The sequence below is a fragment of the Haliotis cracherodii genome, unplaced genomic scaffold (assembly GCF_022045235.1).
Source record: "Haliotis cracherodii isolate W230 unplaced genomic scaffold, xgHalCrac1.p SCAF_2, whole genome shotgun sequence".
NCBI lineage: Eukaryota > Metazoa > Mollusca > Gastropoda > Lepetellida > Haliotidae > Haliotis > Haliotis cracherodii.
This window is the reverse complement of record NW_027266275.1, coordinates 43,907,873-43,935,144: the sequence shown is the minus strand read 5'-3', so window position 1 is coordinate 43,935,144 and position 27,272 is coordinate 43,907,873. Positions and strand designations below refer to the sequence as shown.

The 27,272-nt window shown below is 40.0% G+C and overlaps 1 protein-coding gene across 2 annotated transcripts in view; it reads right to left on the bottom strand.

Moving 5' to 3' along the window:
- Positions 1-8,032: 8,032 nt before the first annotated feature.
- The window catches only part of LOC139468138 (eukaryotic translation initiation factor 4E-like), an 87,417-nt gene continuing 68,177 nt past the window's right edge, over positions 8,033-27,272 (bottom strand). For both annotated transcript variants that reach the window (XM_071249912.1, XM_071249913.1), the window contains exon 7: positions 8,033-14,233. In XM_071249912.1, the coding sequence (XP_071106013.1) occupies positions 14,174-14,233 (60 nt within the window). In that variant the 3' untranslated portion in view covers positions 8,033-14,173. The remainder of the gene's footprint in view (positions 14,234-27,272) is intronic.

The following is a 27,272-nucleotide window of genomic DNA, read 5'->3' as shown; positions in this document are numbered from 1 at the left end:
TCCTCAAGAGACGAGAGCTGTCACATCTACCATGGCTCCACATAGCAACTGTTCCCTCAGTGCGATCATGGAAGGATGTTTCTGGAAGTCCGACATGGTCTTTGGCTCCCACTACTTAAAATATATAACCGTAACTTATGTCCAAGGGCTACACCACTTTAGTCCGCTAGTCCTGGCTCAACAATAAACGACAGCCCTTCAACGGAGATAAATTGCGAGTACACTCCCTTGTATCATGTACAGCATAAATAAAAAATTGAGAGCCACTCCCTTTTGTTTATTATTATTAGGCCAGGCGTTTTATATTTTTCAGAATTCTAATTTTTGAGAAAAACAAAATTTGAAAAAAGATTTCTATTTATTTCTTCCCCGCCGATACCCGCGTTGTCAGTTATTTTATTTGTTATCATCAATTATTTACCGTTGTAAACTAGTAAAGAGATACATAATCGATCTTTGTTGATCTTGAAGCCGAACAGGAATAGCCTCCCTTGACAATTGTCCGTGTTGTAAGTGGTAGAATTTCTATTGTTATAAGGGGCTTTATCGTCACAAATGGCGGTCTTTTGAGCAGAGAATATGTTCATAATGCATGCCAGAGGCATTCTGCATTTGCCTGCTTTCCCTTGGAACATTCGAAAACATCTAATTAACATTCAGGATACGAACAACTGCGTTGCGGATGTTATTTTAACCTTAGTAGATGAATAGGAGCAAGTAATGTCGGCACATGCATCAACTCAAGAAACTTCGAAAGATGACATGTCGATTGATCTTAGTACAACATCTTTTCGTACCTTGTTGGAGTTTGGGAATCGCAGATGTATTCATGTCAAAACGAAAACCACCGGTAAACTGCAAGTGCAACGGTTGAAGACCCCAAAACGGAACCAGCGAAGACAGCATTCGATGTTCTGCTGGCGATGTCAAGAAAATACTGTCATCTTATCAGTGTTCTGATATCGGGGAAAAACAGGTTGAGTTTAATATAAATGTTTGGTTTATTTTTGTTACACTCTAATAGTATTTTATGTGAATAACTGTAATGCAGCAGATCTTGTAGCAATATTATGTTCAATATGCTGTTGGCTCTATGATAATTTGGACATTCAGTTTGTGAAGTTTGTGCTGAGGAGACTGTGCTGCCAAATACACAATAAACTTGAAGATCCTCTTATGGATATTGTTGATCGTTTCCTCATCTTGTCTCAGTATACTTCGATCCTGCGGTAGGATCGATGACTTCGACAAAGCGTGAAATGGGATGCCAAACAAACAAGCATGAAATACTCACATCCCCCGCAAATATGACATGTCGGGTTGTGTGCAATGCATTAGCTCCTGTGAACTATGTTCCCTGGGCCTTTTTGTAAATGGCCTAATTGCAGCACTAAAAAATGTTATTACTAGTGTTGTTTTTCCATCTGCAGTTTATGATAGAAAATGTAACTGAATTTGTAATGAGTAAGGATGAGACCTATGGACGAACAACTTCTTTATTAAAATTAGGAGCGATGGTTTCGGTGTAGGTTCTGACACCGTTATCAAGCAAGTGAAGTACAGAGTATGGTTGACAAGAATATATAGTGTTTATACAGTTGAGTAGGTTCAAGATCAGTTACACTGTTGTATTTGTAATAAGTTGTGTTTCTGCATGAAGTTAGTCAGTGAATGCAACAACTGTGTCCATGACACTTTTGGAGGAACATACACTCAAGCAATGCAGAACTTACCAACAAGAAAGGAAATGTATTCAATACTGTGAGATGACATTTTGTGCCAAGTTTGGTGAAGAAATATAGTACGGTTTTCAAGATCTGCTCCGGAAATGAGGACTACCGCCATTTTCAGTCTAAATCAAAGTCGTTGCCATGGAAACTCCAAAAATATATTTTTTTAAAAATCCCAAACTATCAAAAGGCACCAGTTCACCACTAGACCTATCTATGTGCGAAGTTTGATGAAGAAATATGGTACGGTTTACAAGATCTGCTCCGGAAATGAGGACTACTGCCATTTTCAGTCTAAATCGAAGTCTTTGCCATGGAAACTCCAAAAATATATTTTTTTTAAATCCCAAACTATCAAAAGGCACCAGTTCACGGACGGATGGATGGCACCCATTCCTATAACCCCCTTCCACTTCGTGTCGGGGGATAATAATACCTGCATAGTTGCAGAACAAATTGACTTGGGTCCCCTTCCGAATTGGTTAATAGTCGTGGTTAAATAGCCTGCCTTATTCTAAACCATACGGTTGTCATACTAAGATGTCCTATGAGAAAACACACAAGCGTATGTTACAGCTGAAGACATCCTAGCAGCGTTAAGGGTTTTCAAGATCACTCTATAGCAGTGATTCCCCCATAGAAAAATCAAGTAAATCTCCAGACGCTGATGTGTGACAGTCCCAGGATTGAAGCATGTCATCACCAGCTTCCACGTGTACATCTCACGGTTACAGAGGAATACAGACTAGAGTAATCTGAGACTCACTGTCCAACTGTGGGAAAAATGTATAGAGTGAGATAGGATAAGTATTATAAATACACAATTTATTGTAAAATATAAAATTTTTTATGCGACTGATAACTTTTTGGATTTTTTTCTAAGTTAGGAAACAGTTTCCATTCAAATAGAAAAGGTGCAGTGGACAGTTTAACTTTGATATGTGTAGTTTTTGAAACAATTATGATTAATTCATGTTTTGAATATTTGTGTGACCTATTACTTACAAACTTCTTCATGGATTCTTTTCCAATTAGGGGTAGTTTCTACAAGATTAGGAGAGATGCAGTGCAAAGTTTGATTTTGATAAGTGTATTTTCTGGGAAATTGTTGCTTTTTTTATATGTTGAAGTCGAAGCCCTGCTCACTTTTTGTCTTGTTCATATTGGTTTTAGGCCACAAAGACCATGTGCGACCTTCTGCCCACTTTAATGTTTTTGCCTTTTAGCACATCTTCTGTTTTTCAACTCAGAAACTGCTATAAACACAAGAGGTGTGATGATAAGTATTTGCAAAGTGATCTGTGCAACACAAATACACTCTTATTGAAAGAAATAACCGATCTGAAAGGTAATTTTACCAAATTCATTATTGAAAGTTGGATGCCTAAATCCATAATAACCTTTGATAAGACAGGATTTGTTGTATGATGACAAACTTCATGGCATTGATGCCTTTTAACTGTACTCGATGGGATTGTATGGAAATGATCAATACTCTGTATCGTTGTTCTCAGTTTATTGTAACGCCACTATTAAAGACATACACTTACTCCTCACCGCCTGCTTGCCTTCCACAGGAATGGTCAGCTGGCCTAAAGTTTTCTCTTTGTCCTAATGGAGACAGAACTTGTTTTGAGAATTTTCATTTGGAATAAAGACAATATCTCAAGATGTTGCATTATTTGGGGGGGAGGGCATAACATTATTCTGTGACAATATTGCAAAAGTGGAGACCCGTTACCAGAGATGGAGACCAGTCATCCACTTTTTGCATGAATACATATCAGTATAGTTAATCGTTGCTACCATGACAGATTAACTAATGTAATATGAAAGAATCGGGTGTCCTTAAACTTTTTTTAGTCATGTAGGATGACACCATGATCTGTTCAAATGATGTTGATTCCATTGAAATTTTGAAGTAACAAGTATGATATGGCCTGTCTCTTTATTAACCCTATTGTGATCCTTTTATTTTGACTATGCCACATGTAATATTCAAGTAATAAAAGGACTAAAGTGTTATTAAATTTTGAAAGGCTCCATTTCCTGTTAATGCTGCAGACATTTGGCCATTACTGGACAGGCTTATTCCAAACACCACACATGGTTCCTCGCTTATTATACATGACATATCCAGGTTTTCATGATGAAGGCATTTTTATACATATCTCTCTCACACGGGTCCTTGCTAATCATACATCCTGGTCCTAGTAATGTGAAATGGGGTTTAACATCACGTCCAAGATATACATGCGAGTGCGTGCATGTTTTTTTGTGTTCTTTTTATACTGACTCCAAGCCAACCAGTCCTTGTTTTAGCCAATTAATGCCAGTCCTTGTTTTAGCCCATTAATGCTAAGCGCCAGACAGGGTAGCAAGATGTCATACCAAAAGAGGTTAAAATTTGGTACGTGGCCGGGGATCGAAGCCGGCTACCACTAGACCAGTCCCTCGAATGGAGGCATCGTAGTAAGTCTGAAGGGCACACATCCAGATCCTCCTAATGAAGGCATCACTATACATCATAAGGGCATACAGACTCGGGTCCTCAATAATCACACATTCAGATCCTCGCAATGAAGGCATTGCCATACTGGCACACACCAAGGCTCTTACGATGAATAGAGATCAGACTAGTAGAACACATGGTTGTTTTTGGAGCATGTTTGATAACTTTCTACTTTTAGCATGAGGAACACACATGGAGGATAATTCCAAGTTTTATGAAATATAAATATATACTGACTTGTTTTACGGTAGCAGAATGAGGACCTACACATATCCAGTATTATTCATTGCGAGGACCAACAAATTGCATTATGGGAATGGTCCTCACAAATATGTCCTCACTTGTCTTGCAGGTTTGAAAAATGCTATCTCTAGACCTATTTGCCTTAGGAATAAAACAATGTGACGAAGTTACTTGTGGAAGAGGACATATTCAAAATACATAAAAACCTATACATAGCACCTCTGGGACTAAGGGTCCTCCTTACAGGGTTTCAGTATATGACCTCACTCCGCTGCGTGTGTGTATCCGTGCCGCACTAAGCAATAGTCCAGCTGAATGACGGCGTTCTGTAAATAATCGAGTCTGGACCAGACAATCCAGTGTTTGATATCATGAGCATCTATCCATGCAATTGGGATATGATGACATGCATCAACCAAGTCAGTGAGTCTGACCACCCGATCCCATTAGTCGCCTCTTAGGACAAGCATAATCTCTTTTTACGTCAAGCATGGGTTGCTGAAGACCTATTCTGTCCTAGTTCTTCCAAGTCGTGTGTGTGTGTGACTAGTCCGGACTTTTGCTGATTTTTATAGTGCTTGCCCACTGAGATCCCATACCGCAGTTTAACAAGAATACCCCACTCAGACACAGTACTCCGACTCCGAGCTGACCAGTCCTTGTTTTAGCTCCTTAATGCTGAGCGCCAGACAGGGTAACAAGAAGTACCATAGTTCAACTTCTTTTGGTACAACGCAGTCGGGGATCAAATCTCGGAATGATATTGTTTGAGATTATGTTCTACCCTTTGTGCACATGAAGGGATGTATCATGACGTTGCAGCAGAATAATGCCCATTGCACTTGTAACCAGTAGCCAGCTGTTTCTCCAGACCTCTCCTCCATGTCTGGGATGAATTAGAACGATGCCTAAGACACCCAGCAGGTAACGCTAGCTCAGTTGGCCCAATCTCTGGTCGTCATTTGGAACAACATACCCCAGGCTGTTTTCAATTGTCTGGTGTCTTCAATGTGCCGCTCCATTGCCTGTATCAACACAAATGGTGGTCACATTGACATTGTTAATGGAGTTGTTACGCCACACCTCTTGTTAGGGCGTGTAGCTCTTCCTGTTACTAACAGGTACTGGTTTTGTCAATGAATTGGTTATGATAAAACATTGATCAGACAAATGGCCAAATAAGTTATTCCCACTTATATGAATCACATTTACGTTTTTTCCACTAGTATACTCTTTTTTTGCTCAAAAGTCGTTTGATTAAGGTTACAACATTCAGGGCCACATTTAAAGCTTTCAAAACATTTTATGATACACATGTGGAGGACATTTCCAATATTTGACACATCAGTGACAAAAATTATTTCCAGTGCAATTCCCTATTTTGACTTGTGCAATATGTTCCAGTACGTTTGTTTTTTTATTTTGCTGTAACTCACTACTGACAAACGAACATGATTCTTTTAAGCTATTATCTTTTGCCTTATCAGAAAAGAAGAAAACTATATGTTTTCATAGCTACTGTTTGGTATTCAGCTTCCTGAAGTACCCATTCACTATAATGAAGCCATCTTTGACATTGTGCGACCCAAGATTCAGTCATTTCCTTTTGTAAAGTGGCATACAGTAACCCATTACCAAGCTCTTACACCTTGCTTCTTTCAGACGGACACCAATGTCCATGACATCAGCAAATCTTTCAACATCTCTAGAAAAGCCTGGGCAAATAGGCTTCAAATTTGTCAACTTTCAAAGTTTCACCCCCAAAATATTGCCTTAGCTGCAACAGCTTGTATTCAGCAGTCGCTGGTGCTTGGTCTTTGCATGTCATAAATGCAGCTTTTGAACTACTACTTGACATAATAGTTGCATTTGACCTATTTTTTTTGTTGTTGTTTAACACCGCACTCAGCAATATTCCAGCTATATGACGGCGGTCTGTAAATAATTGAGTCTGGACCAGACAATCCAGTGATAAACATCATGAGCATCGATACACGCAATTGGGATCGATGACATGCATCAACCAAGTCAGCAACCTGACCACCCGATCCCATTAGTCGCCTCTAACGACAAGCATAGTCGCCTTTTACAACAAGCATGGGTTGCTGAAGACCTATTCTACCCCGGAATCTTCACGGGTCGCATTTGACCTATTATCTATGTGAACTTGTGCCTTGTTCAACTACATTAGTTTCATCTTCAAGATGGCTAATTTCTTGGTAAGTTTTAGCTACAATTTGATCTTGATACATTGTAAAAGCCAAAGTGAGTTTAGTCGTAACATTTGATTGCTTTCACCTGACTATGCCATCTCCAATGTCATTTTGAGATGGTTGATCAAGAAATTCTAGTATATTGTACAACTTGTTTGGGGCTTTTGTTAAGGCTGACTTAACATAAGCTTTTAGTTTTTTCAGTTTCAAAATGTTCCCCATTTAACACTCTTTACAGAGCACTTTTTCCAGAATTTCAGACATAACTGACTTAAAGCTTGTAACCACGCTCTGCTACCATGATATGGGTAGGGCTCACTAATACCCCCGACTTCTACTCCAGCATGTTTCTAAGTTCAAAACATTAAAAAAAAAATTTAAATAATAAATATTTTCTCAAATCCACTTATCGAGATCAAACTTTGCACTGCATCTCTCCTATTGGTATTGAAACTGTACCCCAAATTGGAAAAGATACCATGCAGTAGTTATCAAGTTACAGATCGCACAAATGTGGAAGTAAAAAAAATAAGTTCAAAACATGAAAAAAAATCATATGTTCTTAATATCCACATAGCAACACTTTGCACTGCACCTTTTTTTATTAGTATGGAAATTGTTCGCTTAATTTGAAAAGAATCCATGCAGTAGTTTTCAAGTTATAGGTCCCACACAAAAATGTTCTCCAAAGCAGAAAAGAATTCCTTGGTTTTACTACCCTGAGTATGTACCCGGCCCTTTTAAACCTGTAATATAATGTCTGAATTTAAAAACCCCAAAGTACAATATTCCTCTACATTCACCGAAAGTGTGAACATTAACTTCTTTCTATCATAAATGGTGTTTTCTCCCCGAGTTCTATTTCCTCCAGACAAAGCAAACTTCTGTCTTAAAGACTACGGACATCTCCGTCAAAAAACGTTTATGTCGATGTCAAGTTATTTAGTGTAGTCTTCAACAGATACAGAGCATGAAGAGCACGATTCACAACATATGGAAGTTGTTCAGTGACGGGTGTCTTGGGGCGTGCTGTCCCACAACGAACCAAGAACAACTGTTTCCTTTTCTTCACATGCTTAAGTTCAGCTTCCTCAGTCAAGCAACTTCAGATGAGAAGATATTTACAAAACCAAGAATGCATTTTGAGAGAATTTAAGAGCATAACATCACATTTTGAACAAACATGGCTGAGCTGTGACCATAGTCTTTTCAAAATCTGCTTTGAACCCCACAACTAACTTCACATGTATACTTGACACCCAAATAAACTGTGCATGAGCATATAGCATCAGTAAGATTGTGACAACAAAACCAGAAAGATAAATCAGACCGAATTTGAAAGAAAACCCATTTTATTCAGATGAGGTGATGGTTAGGATCATGAAGTGCTACTGAGAAATCAACAACGTCATCATCCAGTCGCTGGGACAACTGCTGCTGTGGTGGCCATATTGAAAATTGGATGTGAATCTTTTAAATAGATCCGGGTGTCATCACTGACGGAAACAAATATGTTAAGTTTCAGCTTTTTTGGTCCAGTGGTATCTTTGGAGACACACTATAGACAATGGATGTCAAGGAAAAACACATGAATTAACCGTCAACAAGGTGAGCTAAGAATGATATTTTCAATGTGGCTGCTGTGGCAATTTTAAGTTTCATCCATAAACGAACCAGTAAAAGCATTCTCCTTAGCCATTTCTATTCCATTGTACCATGTTCAACTGCGTAGCTCATACACACTAATGAAAGGGAAAAAAAGAGTAGATTTCAAGTTTATTTTTGTCTAGTAAGTAAATCTGCCCTTGTCACTGTGAACTATTGTCCCAAACAATTTAAATGAATCCAGCGCTGATTTATCCCCATTCAGAAAAAAAAAAAATGTATAATTTTCAACAATGATTGTCGTGACACAGATGATATGCCTTCAATTAGAAACCACAGTTTTTGACAAATCTCTGGCCACATGTAATTACATATCTAATGTATCAGTCATATAGTGGCAATTTCTTTTTCAAAGACAGTGTGAAGAACAAAGAGAAATACTGCTCAAAGATGTGAACTATAATAACTGAATCTGCCACAGTCACCTTCATCCAATTCTCTATTCATCTTTGTAAATTAATTAAATGCAACATTTGATTGAAACCATAATAACTAAAGTAGAAGCTCATTCCCAGCCTTTCTGCAACTGATCATGTTACTTCTGTTGATCAGTTGTACTGGCTTACACCTCAACATATAACGACCCAAAAACCAGCTATCTGCTTTCAACAAGAAACTACATGTTAGGATGTGACAACTAGCAAAACATACAAAACAAAAGATGTTTATGAAGAGAACTATGTGATAATCTGAATAACATCCTGTCAAACATGCATTTACCCCCTGGTAATTAATTACATATGTCTGAATTCCAATATTTTCCTTAAATTCAAAGAAATCATGAATCCTGATTCTGCAGCATAAACATGCATCTGTATATCTTCCGAAGTTCACGATGGAAACAAAAAACCCAGAAGAGTGAAAGAATTCCAGTACTAAATATAGAGCTACAGACTAGTTCACCTGAAGACATCCAAACTATATGTACATGGAATTACACACTGAGAATTTAGTAATTGTATCTGGCCAAATATACATTTTCAACATGGAATCCTCAAAGGTACAAGAAGGTCAAAATTCAAAGCTGTGCCAAATTTCAGAGTATACTCAATATAAGGTATTTTGGTTTAAAAAAAAGATGTCCAAATGCAGTAAGACTAGATTTACAGGGGTATGTAAAGGTCAAAGTTGATAACAGTAATATAACTAACATTATTCTGCATACCACATTTTTTAACTGCACATCAAATGATGCCTGCAGAAATAGCAATGTTACAGTAAGAGTGACAATTTCAATATCGTTGCCTTGGATACCATGTTTAAAATCAGTTTGGTGAGAATTATTTAATTCTAGGATCATCAGTGTAGAACCTTAGCAGAAATGCCAACCCTAATTGAAGCTTTTGAGCAATCAGTGGGGCAAACAAAAAGAGTAATGTTAACTTTCTTAGAAAGGGTGTCACCTTTGAGACTATCTAATGTGTTCTGAGTTTTGTAGTAATATAATTATCAATTTGCAATTAGTTACCAACTGCACCCACAAAGATCTAGCGATAAAATGACTTGAGTGTTTTAGCATAATAACTAATCAGAGACCTCGTATCTCTGAGTAGTGGACATTGACCTTGTTGTAGAATGTTTCATCTCACAATTTGCTCTCTTGGATATTTTATGCATATAGAATCCTAAACTAGCTCCCGTGTAATACCAATTTTATAAAACGGGTGAATAGTTCTTGTAATTGACGAGTGAAAGCGAGACCTGCACCACAAAGTTTACAGACAATGCTCCTGGGAAAAGCTCACTTGAACTTCAGTTGAGGTAAGCTAAAATCAAATGAACCTGACCTAATCACATTAATCATCTTAAAATCAATCTCATAAAGAATGTTTAAAAAAAGGGGGAGTGGACAATTTATTATAATACCAATTTCAGGCCATATATTGCAGAGATCATTTATGAAAGTTATTTAGAATGAGGCCACTTAAGGTCACAGAAATAGAGCCAACATCGGCATGAGAGCTCACCTGAACACAACAGTGGGGTCTTATGAAATAAGGAAACAATGTGTAGTGAGACACACGATCATTGCATCTGACATAACTTCCCTCAAAGTGAAAGGAAAATTAGCATTTCTAATAAACATGAATCAATTTTAAGACACTCTGCATGCAAGTTACAAATAACAGTGAAACATATCTTGTTAACATCACTAGATTCAGATAAATAATAACATGTGAAGAGGAAAGCATCACTAGCATCGCTGTAAGTACCTAACAAAGGTACTTTGCAAAAATTATATGAAATAAACCAAAAGAGATTTTCAGCATGCATGATATGGAGGCCAAAACTGATTTTTTTTTAAATTATCATTTGACTTGTGATAGTACCAACATGGCTTGGAGCGAACAAACTTTAGCAGAGTCACGGGAGAGAATCCGACAAATAAAAATGGTCTGTGTAGTTGGCTACCCTCAGGCTTGAAAGTTGCAACACAGCTTTATGCTAAAAGTGATAAAAAGCAAAACATGGTGCCAAATTGTAGACATCACAATGAAATGACACAAAGATTACCAATATTGTAACAGGTACAAAAAAAGTGTGACTGCACTGCAGCTCACCTGGAGATTTATTAAGTTAATAAGTTGCTGTCAATATTGATGTCCAAATATTTTATGAGTGAGTGAGTATGGTTTTAAGCCGCTTTTAGCAATATTCCAGCAATATCACAGCGGGGGACACCAGAAATGGGCTTCACACATTGTACCCATGTCGGGAATCGAACCCGGGTCTTAGGCGTGACGAGTTAACGCTTTAACCACTAGGCTACCCGACCGCCCCAAATATTTTATGAAGGGGTAATGGAGAGCTAGAGGAATTAATACATAACTACCCCAAATTTCCAATGTCATACCATTTCTGTCAGTTTGTTGATGCATACCACAACCTCATACTGGATTAAACAACCTTGCCTCTGCTAACACAATGAGCCTAAAGACACTTTTCCTGTTATGTTATGAAATATATTCTTGACACACGTCTAATGCAAGACAGCTTTAAACCATAAAGACCTATGCCTCCAACTATCTTCAAAAGAATGTTACACACACTTCCAAGTTGGATGATAACACCCCCATTCAATGATATTACTTCTGGTTGGGGAAAATATAGAAAACAGAAAGTCCTATGCCTCTACAACTTGTTTGTTGACGACCACTGCTGCTAGCAATATTACAGCAACTTCCAAGCAGAAGGACCAGACCAACCAGTGGAAAATGTTATGAGCAAAATGCTCCCTTCTGTTAATTAGGTGCCTTCTATGCCTCCCAATCAAGTGAATCGTAATGGAGCTTTTCAATAAACAATTCAATAAGTTAATTCAACAATTAGGCACAAGGCTAAGCACTTGCATTCATTAAGAAATATTGAACGGTTGGTCTACAAGTTCATTATGACTGTATGGCACAACTGTCAAAGGTCATAGTTGTGAAAAGAAATATTTCAAACATGCTACGTTAGGCTAAAATAAATAATAGTCTTGGTTCTCAGGCACCGCCCGCTTCACCATAGAGTCTGCCGCAAGTTTCGTTTTTATTTCCATTTTCAAAAACAATTAAAAAATTCTAATACTTAAAAAGAACGTGATCCAATATACCACACAGTTACTTCCCTTCACATGTGCACTGCTTTATGGCGGCAATAGGAATTTGTATGCTTGTTTATGTAGGGAGACCCTTTCCCAGGTTGATGGTACACAACTGTTCATTTGCTTACATACTACAGTTTGAACAAACCAAAAACAACCAGTGCCCACCCGCATTATATTTTCAAACATCATTGCCTAAGAACCAATTCATTTGTTTTTATAAGTTTTATTCCCAAATCTTACAGAATATCAAATTCAGAACCTTGAAGTGGCTGAACATTGTGGAAAAATGACATTTTCATAATGGCTGTCATGAGTAATTGAACATGTCTAAAACATGGCTTCTGGAATTCTGTGAGCTACTTGGAGACCCCACAACTGGATATTCATTTCCAGGATTTGAAATTTCAGGAGATATGGAAATTGCAAAAGTTAATGACAAACATAACCACACAGATAGCCAATTGATAATAACATGAAATGAAGCAGGAATTTCTGGGTTTTATTCAAAATATTATTGTTGTGGACAGATTTATGTCTATCATCATGCCTTAATAAACTCAAAAGCACTAGTCATTAGCGTTCACACAAGGTTTGCACTTTGAAAATCTTGCAGATTTTTTAGAAGATGTTTTCAAATTTTAAACATTTCTTATGAAAATTCTAAATACTATTTAAGTAAGAGAAAGTCTATAATATTTCAGTTACATCAATGTTGCCTGTAAATAGTCCTAGTCCAGGCCAGAAAATCTTGTGGTTGGCTGCATGAGCAACAATCTATGCAATCCAAATAGGACACACAATAAGCCAGGTCCTGTACTGTTAACAACTGATTAGATGGCTCTTATTACAATCATAGTAATCTGCCCAAGAATCCCCATTATGCCACTTTTAAAGAAATTTCATCTCACTATTGATAGAAATGTATGTGCCATATGTCTACTTTATGAGTCAAGAACTTTAGAGAGCATAGAATATATCTTAAGGGAATCTAAAGGAATGAACAACATTCAATTTTCTTACTTCAAATCAAGTTTAAAATTGAAAAATTGAAAAAATAGGTTCAGCCCTACCATAAACAAAACAATATCAATCTCAAAACAATGGCCAAGTGATGTCCATAAAGTTTGTCTTTTTCAATAGGCAGCCATTTTGCAAATCAGACTGGAACCTCTTGAACTGCAAATTGATAGAATGATAGAAATTAGTAAGCAAAGTTTCAGCTCCACTTGTCCAGTTGTTCTGAGGGGTGATATTTACAATGGACACACAGGCCATCAATTAACTCACATGGCTTGACCAAGATAAGATATAAATCTGCCCTTTTTCACGACCCTCCCAAAATAGCACATTTATTTACACAAAACTCTCCCTACACCTATCATCACAATGGAGACCCTCCTCTCATGCTCTCGAGTTCACCAACACCATAATAAATGGTCTGTTCCTTTGATGCAACTTGATTTCGTTTGGTAAATAAAGACAAAAAAATAAGAGCGTAATTACATGTTCAGGTGAGCTGCATTTAACGCAAACAAAAGGGAACATATTGAAAAGGAGAGATTACACTTGCAAGACAATGGTTACTCTTGTTTCCATTTCAACCAACGGAAAGTAAACATGGTTATAACAATGTGAACTAGTATTTATAAATAACAAATGAACAGTATAGATCTCCATGTGGTTGAAATGTAAACACACCCATGCTGTAAAGCTCTGAGGCCATCATTACCTACGATGATGAATTATTGAACCATGGACATGATTTTTTTTTACATATGTATGAAAATATGATACATTATTTTTTCTTCTTCTAGAATTGTCTTGGACACAACTTTATTGAAGAGGAACTACACATAATAAGGTAGTCCACATATTGGTCATTCAGAAGTGTAGATAGTCCTTTTGTCTTTAGTGTTTTCAACTGTTAAATCCATGAATAAAAAGTGTCCAGGGGCAAGCAGCTATCATGTGTTTGTGTCTCTCTGCCTTATATGTACTGTACACGAGGGGATGCCACAACCAATGACGGGCCGGCAGGCTGGTGGTGGGTAGGCAGGCAGGCAGACACAGACACACAGGTATGTTGGTGCGCAGAGAGGCAAGTTGGCAGGGTAGCCATCACTCCATTGATGGGGAACACTTCTTGCTGCCAAGCATAGCACTGGAACCACCTGCATTCAAATATGCACAGCCCAGCATTGTCACTTTACAAGGCCAAATGTTAGACAGTGAAACGATTCTTGGCAGTCGAACCTGTTTTTGATATGGTATCTTGGTGAGCCTGAAAAATAACATACAACTTATTAAGGAGAGCAGAAAGAAATATAAAATATAAAATATAATATATAAAATATAATATCAAAATAAAACATTGCTTGCAAAACAGTATATTCAAAACTAAAAGCAGCCATTGCAAAACAACTACCCAGGACTTGTATAGATTTGTCCAAGTTCAAGGATTTTCAACACAAATATGATTATAGATGATAGATATCATGATTTAACACATTTTATTATCCAATAGTTAGACAATTCACATAACAGTTCACTGTTATATGGTTCCATACCAAAAGAAAGACAATTTAATGTGACAGCCTATTGCTTCAGTTCTGAAATCTTATTTTCCAGTTTCTGGGCTACCTGCAACAACTGTTTTTCTTTTCCTTTGCTGCTCTCCCTATAGCATTAGACTGGGATATGAATGAGATCACGCCTCTGTTCTCTGCCTTATTTACTGATTTTATTTTATGGTCCATGTCCATGCTTAGTCATTTTTAATTGGCTTTGAGTTCTGACAGCTCTTCAAACACATGCTTTCTCTTTCTCATGAATTTTCTTTTCCTCGTACTGCTGTCTTGACATGGCTACTTTAAGAAGTAAGGGCTTGCCAATTGATACATCTAAAATCCCAAACACATTACTGACATGGTCACAAACATCTGTCCACAAGAAGGGTTGCCACTTTGTTCAACTTCACCTTTCAGGGCTGGTTACCATTTACTTGAGATATATCTTACCAGAGAGTAAGTGAGTGGGCATTTGGTGAGTATTTTCATGACAACGCTCAAAACCAAAAAGAATTCAATGCACTCCATTCTTAAGTCCATGACCTATTTGTAACAAGAAAGAAGTGAGCAAAGCTCACATACCCCTGTTATCCCCGCTGGTCAACAACAAATAGTAAATAGTTTGTTAATTAATGAAATATACCTGTTGCTTTAAGTCAGAGGAACTGCCCTTTCCTTTGTAACCCCATGAGGATGCATTATGTTTGAAATGAACACATGTTTTTGCAACTATATTTCAATCTAGTGTGGGATAATCATTGATTAGCACAACATACATTCTTGGAATCCTTTGATACTGGAAATTAACTACAAAGCATGACGCATACTTATTATACATTAAATGAAAAAGAGCAAAAGAGAAAACTTTCAGAATCTTATAAAAGATAATAAACAATCATAGTGGTTAATGTAGCAATTTTGCTGAAGCTAGGATACATAATATTGTAAACATGGATCGTACAAAAACTCTACCCAAAATTTATGTTTCACCATGATTCCATGAAAACGGCAAAAATAAAAAAACTCAGAATCTTCAAACTAGCAAAAGGCTTAAGTACTCATTGGGGTAAATGGGTGTAGCACGTTTGGTGAAGCTAGGGTGCATGGTTAAAAAGATATGGGCCATACAAAACACCCATCCTAAAAGTTTAAGTTTCTTAATGTTTCCATGGAAACGGCCAAAATTAAAAAAATCAGAATCTTCAAACTACCAAAAGGCACAAGTACTCATTGTGGTTCTAGTAAAATCCTAGATATTTATTATATTTGTATACTTATCCTGCATATTACTGCTTGTTTCTTGACAGAGAAAAGAGCTGTGTGAGGGTCTTTGCTTGAAGTTGCTCCCACGTTACCAAGGGAAGTGACGTCACGGATCCTCACATTACTCTGTAGTCCGAAACATCAGAAGGCATCGTGGGGAGGTAGATCTGCGATGGGCAGGTCCCTTTAGAAGCAGTCATGCAGGATAAGTATACAAATATAAAAAATATCTAGGATTTTACTAGATTTTTTACTTATCCTGCATTACTCCTTAATGCATCTTTATCGGACTGAACCGGAGGTGGGCATACCTTCAGATGTGGACTTTCATCTGTTATTTCCAGACTCTGTTCGCTAGCCAATTTCTCGGCTGTGTGGTCGGCATCGGGTGACCACTCCATGTGTGGGAACCTCCCATTCCCTTAGCCCGTCCTCGGCTGTGTGGTCGGCATCGGGTGACCACTCCATGTATAGGAAACTCTGTTTCCGTCAGCCCGTCTTCGGCTGTGGTCGGCCTGGATGACCATTACATGGAAGGGAAGAGTCAGGTATGCGTTGTGTCCTGGTACTGCGCAGCCTGACAATAACGCTCGGTTAGGTCGAGACTGGAGCACTGAGCCGTATGCAAATGAGGCATGAACCTTCTAGTCCAGGGCTTACGCCAGGGGAGGTCGAAAGGCTGGCTCTGGACTTGGAGGCGTGGTCAATGACGTGTAGTAGTGGTGACCTGCTGGGCCACTACTAACGGACCAAAGCTGTGCGTGCCTTGCACATCCTACAATGCGACGTCTCGCAGGTAGTGACTGGCAAAGACCGTGTTGGATCGCCAGAAACATCCCTCCATGATGGCGCGTAGAGAGCAGTTGCTGTGTAGCGCCATGGTGGAGGCGACCGCCCGGATCTCATGCAGGTTGTTGGAGCATAGGGGGTCTAATCCCGCTGCCCTGTAGGCCTGAAGGATGATGGCTCGTAGCCAGAGGGCGATCGTGTTGTGGCTGACTTCCGCTCGCGAGGTCGCAGATACTGGTACGTTGTCTATGGCGTTCCTTGGATCGTCGGATGTAGCAACGAAGCGCTCTAACCGGACATAGACGGAGCTCTTCCGCGCCTACAATCGATGAAAGAGGGGGGATGAGGAACGATATATCGGGCTGGCCTGGGAGCTGATTCTTTGCAATGAAGTCCCAGCATAGGCCCAGATGCACGGCTCCGTGTGCTCCCTGCTCAAAGCTGACCAAGGTGATGTCTAGGGCGTGTAGGTCACTGACACTGGCTGTTGTGGTGAGCGCCAGTAGGAACACCGTCTTTTTCGTCTGGTTGTAGAATGACGACGTTTCGAGTGGCTCGAAAAGTACGTCTCTTAGCAAGGTGAGAATGATGTTCAAGCCCCAAGCTGGTGTAGGGGATTTCGCCTTTCGGTCTCCCAGCCTGAATGAGCGGAGCAGAGCCTGTAGTTCCAGGATTTACGTCATGCGTCGATCTTCCGGAACTGCCAGGACGGAGTTGTGAGCCACCAGGTAGGTCATGATGGTACTGCCCTTGAGCTTACACTTGTGACCCAGATGGAGCATGAACTCGGCCAGGAATTGAGGCGATGCAGATGTGGGGTCTAGGTGCTTGCCCGTGCAAAAGCTCTCGAAGGATTGCCACTTGACATCATAGAGGCTCCTGGTGGTTGGGCGATGTGGATCAGCAGATTTGGCAATCTGGGTGTGGCAGTGGGTTGACGTCGGACAGCTCTCTGAGGTCAACAACCCAAGCCCTCGCTGGCCACTTGGTGGCAACCAAAGTCAGATCGAGGTTCCGTGTCGATCTGATCTTCTGGACGACTTTGGGGAGGAGTACAGGTGGCAGAAAAGCGGATGCTTTAAGTCCTTCCCAGGGGACACTGAAAGTGTCGACTGCGCAAGCCAGTGGATCCAGCACCGGAGATATGTAGGTCGTGGATCTGTTAGTCTTGCTGGTGGCGAATAGGTCTATGTTGGGGAGACCGTGGTCTCGACAAACAAGAGCGAAGGCATCTAGGTGAAGTTTCCACTCTGTGGGAGCCACTTTGCCTGGCCGAGAGAGGGCATCCACTAGGATGTTTCGGCAGCCCTGGATGTGGTGGACCTGGAACTGAATCTTCAGATGATCCACCAGGTGAAACAATCGGAACGTCTGTTGAAGGAGCGAAGTGGAGTGAGTCGTTCCTTGGTTCCGAAGGCACCATATGACAGTGATGTTGTCCGTCGAGATGGAGAGCCGGGCGTGTCTGAGGGCCTGCTTCCAGTGAGCGATGGCCAAGATAAAAGCTTCCAGTTCAAGGTTGTTCATGTGCCATAGGCGCTGATCGGGCGGACCACAGCCCCGAGGCAACCTGTCCCTCCAGGTGTGTACCCCATCACTGCAGGGGCCCGTCCACGAATAGGCGCAGAGGTGTCGTAAGTCCTGTCAAGGAAACGTCGCCTAAGACATTTGATTCCACCGTCCACCACCGGGGATGCTGCTTGAGATGATCCGGGAGGACGATGGAACATCTGAACTGGGCGCAGTTGGAGCCTTCCTCTGTAGGTCAAGTCCTGTGCTGAGTTTAGGAGGCCCAGGAGGACTTGCCATTGGCGCAGAGTGCGTGGTAGGTGGAGAGCTGAAATCAGGTGAATCAGGTGCGCCTGCTGCGCTCCCACCGGTCTCTGGGTACAGAGAAGAGATAGAGGTCCGTCTGGAAGAGGCCCCCGATGAACTGAAGGCGATTTGAGGGTGTCAACTCTGACTTCCTGAGGTTGATCTTCCACCCCAATAGGTACAGGAGCCAGGAGGTGAAGTCCCTGTGGCGAAGTAGAGTGACGGTGTCCCAATGATTCAGGAGACAGTCGTCTATGTATGCCTCGAACTGAATGTCCCGGTGATGGTGGTAAGCTGTGTGAGTAGCCACTGTGCCGAAGAAAATCCAAATGGGGGAACCGCCCATTGGTAATGGACCCGGTCGTCGGGATGTATAGGGACATGTCGATAGGCATCCTCGATATCTAGGCTGATGAATACATCCTTTGCCTGGTCCTGGGAGCACAGCAGCCTGAGGTGGTCATCCTGAATAAGGTGGACGCTCCAGGTAGCGTTTGTTGAGTAGGGGGGTAGGTGGCTATGGGCAACGACGTGAGCGGCGGGTCGTCTATAAGTGCCAGCTTGTACCCATGTAGCGGCGGGTCATCTATAAGCGCCAGCTTGTTCCCATGTCGGATGATGTTGGTGACATATGGGTCCCCAAGGATCTCACAAATTTGCCAGCAACAACCCAGTCTCCCACGTACTGGAGTGTCGACAACTTGGACGGTACGGGGTGTAAGTCCCAGTCGTGCTTGTCTGGCTATTCACTGGAATAGCTCCGTTGGAGTGTTATTGCGCATGATGCCCTGCCTTTTCCCCTTCCCCGAGAGGTTGAGGTGGAGGCGCGCCACTGGGTGGTATGGCTAATCGTCTGTCTGGGCGGTTGTCACGGGTGTGCGTCTGTAGGCACAGCCCGAGACGCCAGGATAGACGCCTCCATGGATGCTGTAGACGGTGCTTTTGTAAAGGCGTCTGTACCGGCATCCGACGAGGCACTGGCGTCTGCATAGGGGCCAGACGAGGCGCAGGCGTCTGTATCAGCGCTGTTTAAGGATAGGCGCTATCTGTATAGGCGCTAGTAGAGGCGTCTGCAGAGGCGCTATGGGAGGCGTCTGTAAAGGCGCTGGTGTCGACGGCTGTCTGGCCTGTAAGTACTGAATGTACTGCAGGAGGGAGGGGTCTATCATGGGCGTCAGTGCCGTAGAAGGGGGCGCCTGTGGGAGACCGAGCGTGTGCCGTAGGCAGGGGCGCCTGTGGGAGACAGAGCATCTGTGCCGTAGGTGGGGGTGCCTGTGGGAGTTTCGTACGTGAGCGCCACGCCGGGCGTCACAGTGGTCACCGCCGTAAAGATAGATGCTGTTGTGGTTGTTAAAGTACTCTGGGTAGAGACTACAACCATGGGGTCCGACATCAAGGTAGCAGCTGAGGTCCGGGGTTGGTCATCCGAGATAGCCGATCTAGAAGGCGAAACGTCTGAGTAGTCTGACATCGTGCACCGGTGTTTCCTGGCCTGCGGTGTTCTGCGTTTTTTACACACACAGAGGTACTGTCTGAAAGCTGTGGGTGAAAGCAGTAAACAGTCTTTACATCGTGACCCTGGAGGCATTGAGATGTACAATTAAGGCACAGGGGGTGGGGATCCCACGCCGACATATTACACCAGCTTTTTGAGCAGGAGGGCATGATATCTGCAACGAAGCAGTGTAAAATCACAATGCGTCCCTACCCGATTATGTATGCTTTAATTTGTTTATTCCACTGTGTGGGTTTATGAAACAAATATTACGACAAACGTAAGACAACATACAACAAAACAAACAATACTTGCGAGGATACGCCAATCGTGGGGTACCCAGCAAAAGAATATAGAACAGTGACAAGAGTAATGTGAGGATCCGTAACGTCACTTCCCTTCGTTACATGGGAGCTGCGTGATGGGCTGGCCTCTCAGCTAGTTGGAGCAACTTCTTCAAGCAAAGACCCTCACACAGCTCTTTTCTCTTTCAAGAAACAAGCAGTAATATGCATTAAGGAGAAATGCTGGGTAAGTAAAAAATAATGTGTGTAGAAAGTTTGGTGAAGCTAGGGTGCATAGTTTAAAAGATATAGGCCGTATAAAACACCAACCCTAAAAGTTTAAGTTTCTTAATGTTTCCATGGAAACGGACAAAATTAAAAGTTCAGAATCTTCAAACTAGCAAAAGGCACAAGTACTCATTGTGGCAAATGTGTGTAGCAAGTTTGGTGAAGCTAGGGTGCATTGTTAAAAAGTTATGGGCCGTACAAAAGCTCGGACAGACGGAACGCTATATACCCCCGATTTACTTCGTAAACGGGGGTTTAATTAACACCACAATTGGATTCCTTAACAGCATCTTGACATGGAAGATCAGTCTTCCTGTAGTTAAGAAAGTTTCGCTGGTCACTCAATAAAGATGCCAAAGTTTCTACTATTTTGGCCTGGGTTAGTTTGCCATCCTAGAAGAAAAAACACTGCACAAAGTTCCTAACATGCTGTTCAAATCCTGAGCAAAGAAACACATTATTGGTTTCTCACGCAGATGGGTTGTAGGTAAATACATTATCCCATGTGCCATTATACTTACTGCACGGGATTGCTTGGTGGAGGAACTGATAATTCAGTTGTGTCGATTGTGTTAGGTTATGCAGTAGTACATGTTCTTGGTTTCTACTCCTGATTGTCAGCTTTCATTGAAAAATAGACAGGAATTGTTGACAAGTCCGAATAATGTGATCGTTCATTTTACCAAAGTACACGGTTTTGAGCATGCGACTTCAAAGCAGATTTCGCCCATATTCCCTAATTCAAGAAATGGCAAACACTGCACAGTGCTTTATACCTTCAAACTCCCACATCCATTTACACGGTCTGTTGTAAATTATAGACTGTCCTGTCCATGTGAAACTTCATGAGTGATAAACATCAGGGCCTAGATTTTCGAAACGATCTTAGCTAAGATAAATCTTAACAACTTACGTTCAAAGATAAGATATCTAAAGGTTAAGATAAGATAGATTTTCGAAACTATCGCAAACCTGTCACAGATCGTTCAGAGTTTCGATACCTATCGTAACTCTGACAAAGAACTCATTTATGCTAGAGATTGAAAAAGCGGGGTGTTTCCCAATGACGTCACTGGGATTTCCCAGCTGCTGACAATATTTAACAACATATCTAAGTGACAGGGAATTCATGATCACATTGTCAGGTCACATTGTTTAACATGCACATATTTGAGTGAAATTCTGTACAATCCTACATGTAGACGTTTTGTTCTTATGATAAACGATGCCATGACTACCCGAACACAAATAACATTCGTGTGCCATGCAATAGCATTTTTCAAAACCAATAAGTGTTATAATCAATAAGTGTAGTGTTACCACACTTTAGAATTGAAATAATGTGCGAAAAGTTACTTCACTATTTTCCCTTCAAATGGTCCTCTCGTGAGCGCGCAGAACTATATGATGTAAACACATCGCATACAAAGTCAAGGACGAAAGTAAGAGACGTTATTCTAAATGACAATGATGAGACCTTTGATCGAACAGCATATGCGTTCAGCATTTAACATGCGTGTTCAAGTCTGATGTTAAGTGATGTATACTGTATATTTTTGTGTTTATGTCAAAAGTCAAGTTTATATTAGTGTAAACAACAACATTATACGAGGAAACACTCAAAACAAAAATTGTTCAGGAAACAGCGCACCCAAAAAAGTTTTTATAACAATCTAAGCTTGTTAAGTTTGTTTTGTTATTTATGTATCCAATATATTTCACGAATTAACCAAGGACTTAAATACAATATCAAGCTATTAGTATTTAGATAGTGAAATAAATTTTATATCTATCTAGATCCATAATTATTTTCAAAATTTAAAAGTGACACTAATTTTCGTTCGCAAAGAGAGATAATTTAGGAACTGTCAAGTTATGTTGTCTCATTGAACATGCCACAAGTTAACGTGAACATACATATAATGTAGTCATTTTCTATCCTTTTAAATTAAGTAGAGCTAATAAACTGATTGGTCTGATTTCATTTAAATCTGGCTGAGGAGTGAAATACTTTGTAATGTGTCAAATCTATTCCAAAACGTAGTTCAATGATGTTTGGCTTGTCTGACAGCATTGCTGATGATCATTTACTAGTATTTGTCTGTTGATTACGATTACAATTACAACGATTTTATTGTCTGAATGGTCTCAAGTCTATCTATATTTTTTTAAAACATAAAACGGGAAGATGTAGACTTAAATATTAAAAAGACAAAAATATTTTAAAACCGGTTAATTGAATGCAAAGATTATTGTGTTGAAAATGCGTATTTTATATTGATCAGTAAATTTCATTCAATAAACTTTTTTTCTGCGAACATATATTGGAAAGTGAATTTTGGACAATGTGCAACTATGCTACATTTTGATGAGAACCAGAACGAGCATGGGAACCCATTTTTCATTTGATTTGTCGATAAGAAAATCTGTGCTTAACTTTTGCTGTCAAAATTTCAGTAAATTGTTATATTTAATGGAATACATCTATATGCCGTAAATCATCTGTTTTTAAAGAATGCAATTGTTCAACAGACGGTTTTGAATCACTTTTTGTCAAATATTTGTCTTTCAAGAGGATATAGATAACACAGGTATTGAATGTAAAACAAAACAAATTACAATTACATTTGCAATAAAAATATTAAATAATGTATACAAATATTTGATCACATGTATTTCCTTGTTAAGTCAATAAAAACTACACTGTATAGTGAAAATTCAATTATTAAAACCACCCGTCCCACACGATTTTAGATAACAAATCTTATGCGAAACCTTTATGGGTTTTTTTTAACATTTGTAGATTGATATAATATCATAAAATGCGAAAATAAAGACTAAAGCATTGACACAAATGTGATCCAGAAAATATAACAGCGGAACTCTGCGCTTTATGAAAACTGTAACATTGAGCAAGGTGTCCCGGGCGATTACGAAGGGAAACCACTCTCAACTAGAGTTTGAACTAAGATTAGCTCCCCTTGAGTTATCAATGAGGTCACGGTCATAACTGTAGCCTGCCGACACCTTCTGTTTTTATCCTTCCCAAATTATCGAAAAAGGTATGTTGTTTCACACTTCTTCAGCATGGACTGGGATAGAAATATATTATAAGCTATCGACTCCACAGTTATGTTTTTTTAACGTAAAATCCTTGGTGCCTTCTTCGTGTTTTCGAAGTGTCAATTTGAATAACTCAGTTTTACAAAATGAAATGTCAATGTTTGAATGTAAAGCAGACTAATTGTTTGGCAAAATATCTATGGAAAAGTATGCCACCATCTTGGATGAAGATAAAAACTTACGACAGGTATGGGGCCATCTTAGATTTACGACAATCTTAAGATATCTTAGGGCTACGATAGTTTCGAAAATATGCTACGATAGCCTACGATTTCTTTACGATGAATTTACGATAATTTTAGGGCTACGATCGTTTCGAAAAGTCACAGAGCTACTGGGTTACAGTTTTACAGTCACAGAGCTACTGGGTTACAGTTTTACAGTCACAGAGCTACTGGGTTACAGAGAGCTGCAGGGTTACAGAGCTGCATATGATTCCAAGTGGGCCTTCCACAGAACTTGGAGAAGTATAGGTGGAGGTGGAAGAAAATAAGTCATAATACTTGTCCAATCCAGCGTGAGAGCAATGGATGCCCACATCAGCGCATCAGAGACAAAAAAACACTGGCAGTCTACTGACACACAATGCCATGGTAAGAGCTCAGATGGGCTCCCAACCCAATCTCTGATGCTTCTGTGAACAAGACAGCAGTGGTGGTTGCAAGGGACATTTTTGCTGTACAAACTCTGCTTTGAGCTACTGAACCACAGCAGACCTGAACCAGGTCCCAGCTGACACGGTCCCAACTATGCGCTAGAGATGGAAAACCTAACTGAAGCTTTGGAGTAGCTGCGATAACCATATCTGTGCTGCTACCCATAAATTATTTTGATTTGTTGCTACACAGATTCATGATTCAGAATTACCACACGAACAACCCTGCCATTATGTACGGGAATCCTAATCCTGTGAAAACTGCAACATGACTCAATTCCTAAAACACTTGCCTTCAAATATGTGCACTTATTTTTTCGATCATGTAACTTTCTATATACATATCGGGTTGGAACCATCGAGAGGGTACAGATCTTTGGCCTCCATTGCTGGTTAGTAAATAAATTGTTGGACAATCTAAAATATACCCTAAGTACTCATATTTGAAGGCAGGTGCCTGAAGGAAGTAAGTCATTTGTCATCTGTCGTTACATCACAATGCATGCAATTTGCTGAAACATATAAGGGCTATGCAGATTTGCATTGGGGATCTATTAGGAAAACAGGTAAACACTATGGGATATACACAGGGAGCAGCACAGGGATATGGTTACCACAGCTACCTTTGGAGTAAGCAGTGGTGTAAAATAGTGTAATTTCATGTGAAAAAGAAAAATGTTAAAAGTAGTATGATGTCGGTTTTCGCTATGACAGTTTCATTACGCCTTGATGTATGTGAAACATTGGTAGACATCAAACAATAGTTATCATTGTGTATTATTCTAAGAATACTACCTCTATTACATCATAGCCATAAATTCCTGAATTCTGAAGTAAACCCTTTCCTTAGGCTCAATTCATCTGTGCATGTGCAAGGCCAAAAAACATCACTTCTTTCCAATAACCTTCATCGACTAGATGTAAGATATATTGGGGAGGTGGGAGGGACTATTTTCTGATGTAATAGAGGTAGTATTCATAGAATAATACACAATGATAACTATTGTTTGATAATTCCTTCGAATATCCTACCTCTATTACATCATAGCCAGCATTTACTAAGACAGGCAGGATATGGCATCTTGTACTCCCAGTTTGGCAGCAAAGAAGTAGGGAAATATAGGTTCTGAGGTCTTTCATGACGTCACTTCCAGTTCTGAAGACATCTATGATGTCACTTCGGTTCATTCTCCTTGTGACGTCACTTGGGGTCATTAATGTCGTCACTTCCAGTTCTGAGGTCATCTATGTCACTTGTGGTTAATAATCCATTGTGACGTTAGACATATACATGTTGCTCTATAGCCAACAATATACATGCTTATCTCAACTTAGATATGATAATGATGTACATTCCTACTGATGATGTATCCTCCCTTTTATGTTGGTGATAATACGTACTATTCCTCCGGTAGCTACACGTTACGCCAAGAGACTAATGATGTAATAACCATATCACCTAGCATCGGTGATCTCTGATGTTAGCCTATGGTTGCCCAACCTAGTCAACAATAATCTAAAGGCTCACTTACACCGTTTGGGGCTTTTTCTGGGATCTTCTGGAGAGGCTACTGAGTGACTACAGCCTTGGCAGCCACCAAGGGGCCCAAGGAGTATAGTGACACCTCACGGGAAAAGTTTGTTTTTTAAACTAAAGATTATTTAAAAACAAGACAGATAATATAATCATAAATCCTAAACTATCGTTGATAGCAATAGTTATTTGAATACTTTTTCATCTCTACTTAATTATTGACCATAAAAAAAATTGATATCGATCGTCACAGAAAGCAAAATGGCGGTCAATCAAGATTCAATATACGACTAGCTACTGAAAACAATAAAATCGGCAAATCCTCATTGTATGTCAACCAAGTGAAAGTCGTTTGCCACGACTTACAAAATGATCATTCAGACTTTGTGGGTTTGTCAGATCCGCTCGACTGATCTGCATCGGTTGACTGGCTGTCGTCACGCTTTCGCTTCTTGTCTGAGGTTACGTATCGTAGCATTGTGAGGATAATGAGGTACATCGATGATGCAAGGTATTTATGTACAGTTGTAAACACATTTTACTCAAATTAACAAGATGTTCTCAGTAATAAATCCTCGATTAATCAGTGTCAACTCAGTTTATTGCCTATTACAGTGATTGACCGATTGGACTATCATTCTAGGTACGATGTATTTACAGCAATCAAAACAAACAAAGCTTGTCAGTGTAGATAATCTTCATTGTGTTACAATTGCAGACAGAAATTGCTTAGTCCTAACTGTTGATCATGTCCGGTCAAAATTTAAGAATGTCCGGACAATACTTTTTAAAATGTCCGGACAGAAAAATTTAAATGTCCGGTAAGCAATATTTTAAACCGGACATTTGAGATTCCCAATCGGACATGTCCGGCGCATATGACAGTTTCCGGACCCCTGGTATAGTCCCCTCTAGATCTAGAGTAGAAATTTGTAAAAGTATGGTGTGATCTCCATTGGCACCTTGAAACCACTTGTTCGATGGATACTGAATTCCATTAGACCAGGCTTGTTGCTGATGCTGAAATTTCATGAGCCTTGCCACTTCTTCATTTTGGTGTTGACACCTTGGCTTGATGACAACTGTCAGGTATTGTGGTTCCAAGCCATCCTACCACAGTAGCCTTAGTAATGTCCTTTTCTGACAAGGCTTGCAAGAGATAAAGAGAAGTTTTTCTTCTTTCTGTGGTTTTGTGTAGCTGTGATATAATTCCTCTGAGCTCTGATTGGACATAATAACCTATCTGTATGATCCACAGTTTTGCATAGATGGAAAAGTTTTGTCTGTGTCCTAGTGGTCTAAACGCTGACGACTGGTTCTTGGCGACAACTCTGGAAGCTATCTCCAGTCTTGTGAGTGCGTAATTGAAGAGATATCAATTGCGTGAAGCTCAGATTCTCTGGCTGCTGTAGCTAACCCTAAGAGAAAAGATGTCTTTTTTTAAGCTGTTTAAAGTGTAGCATCTGTCGTTGGCTCGTATGGCGCCATCAAGGTGGACAGTACAATA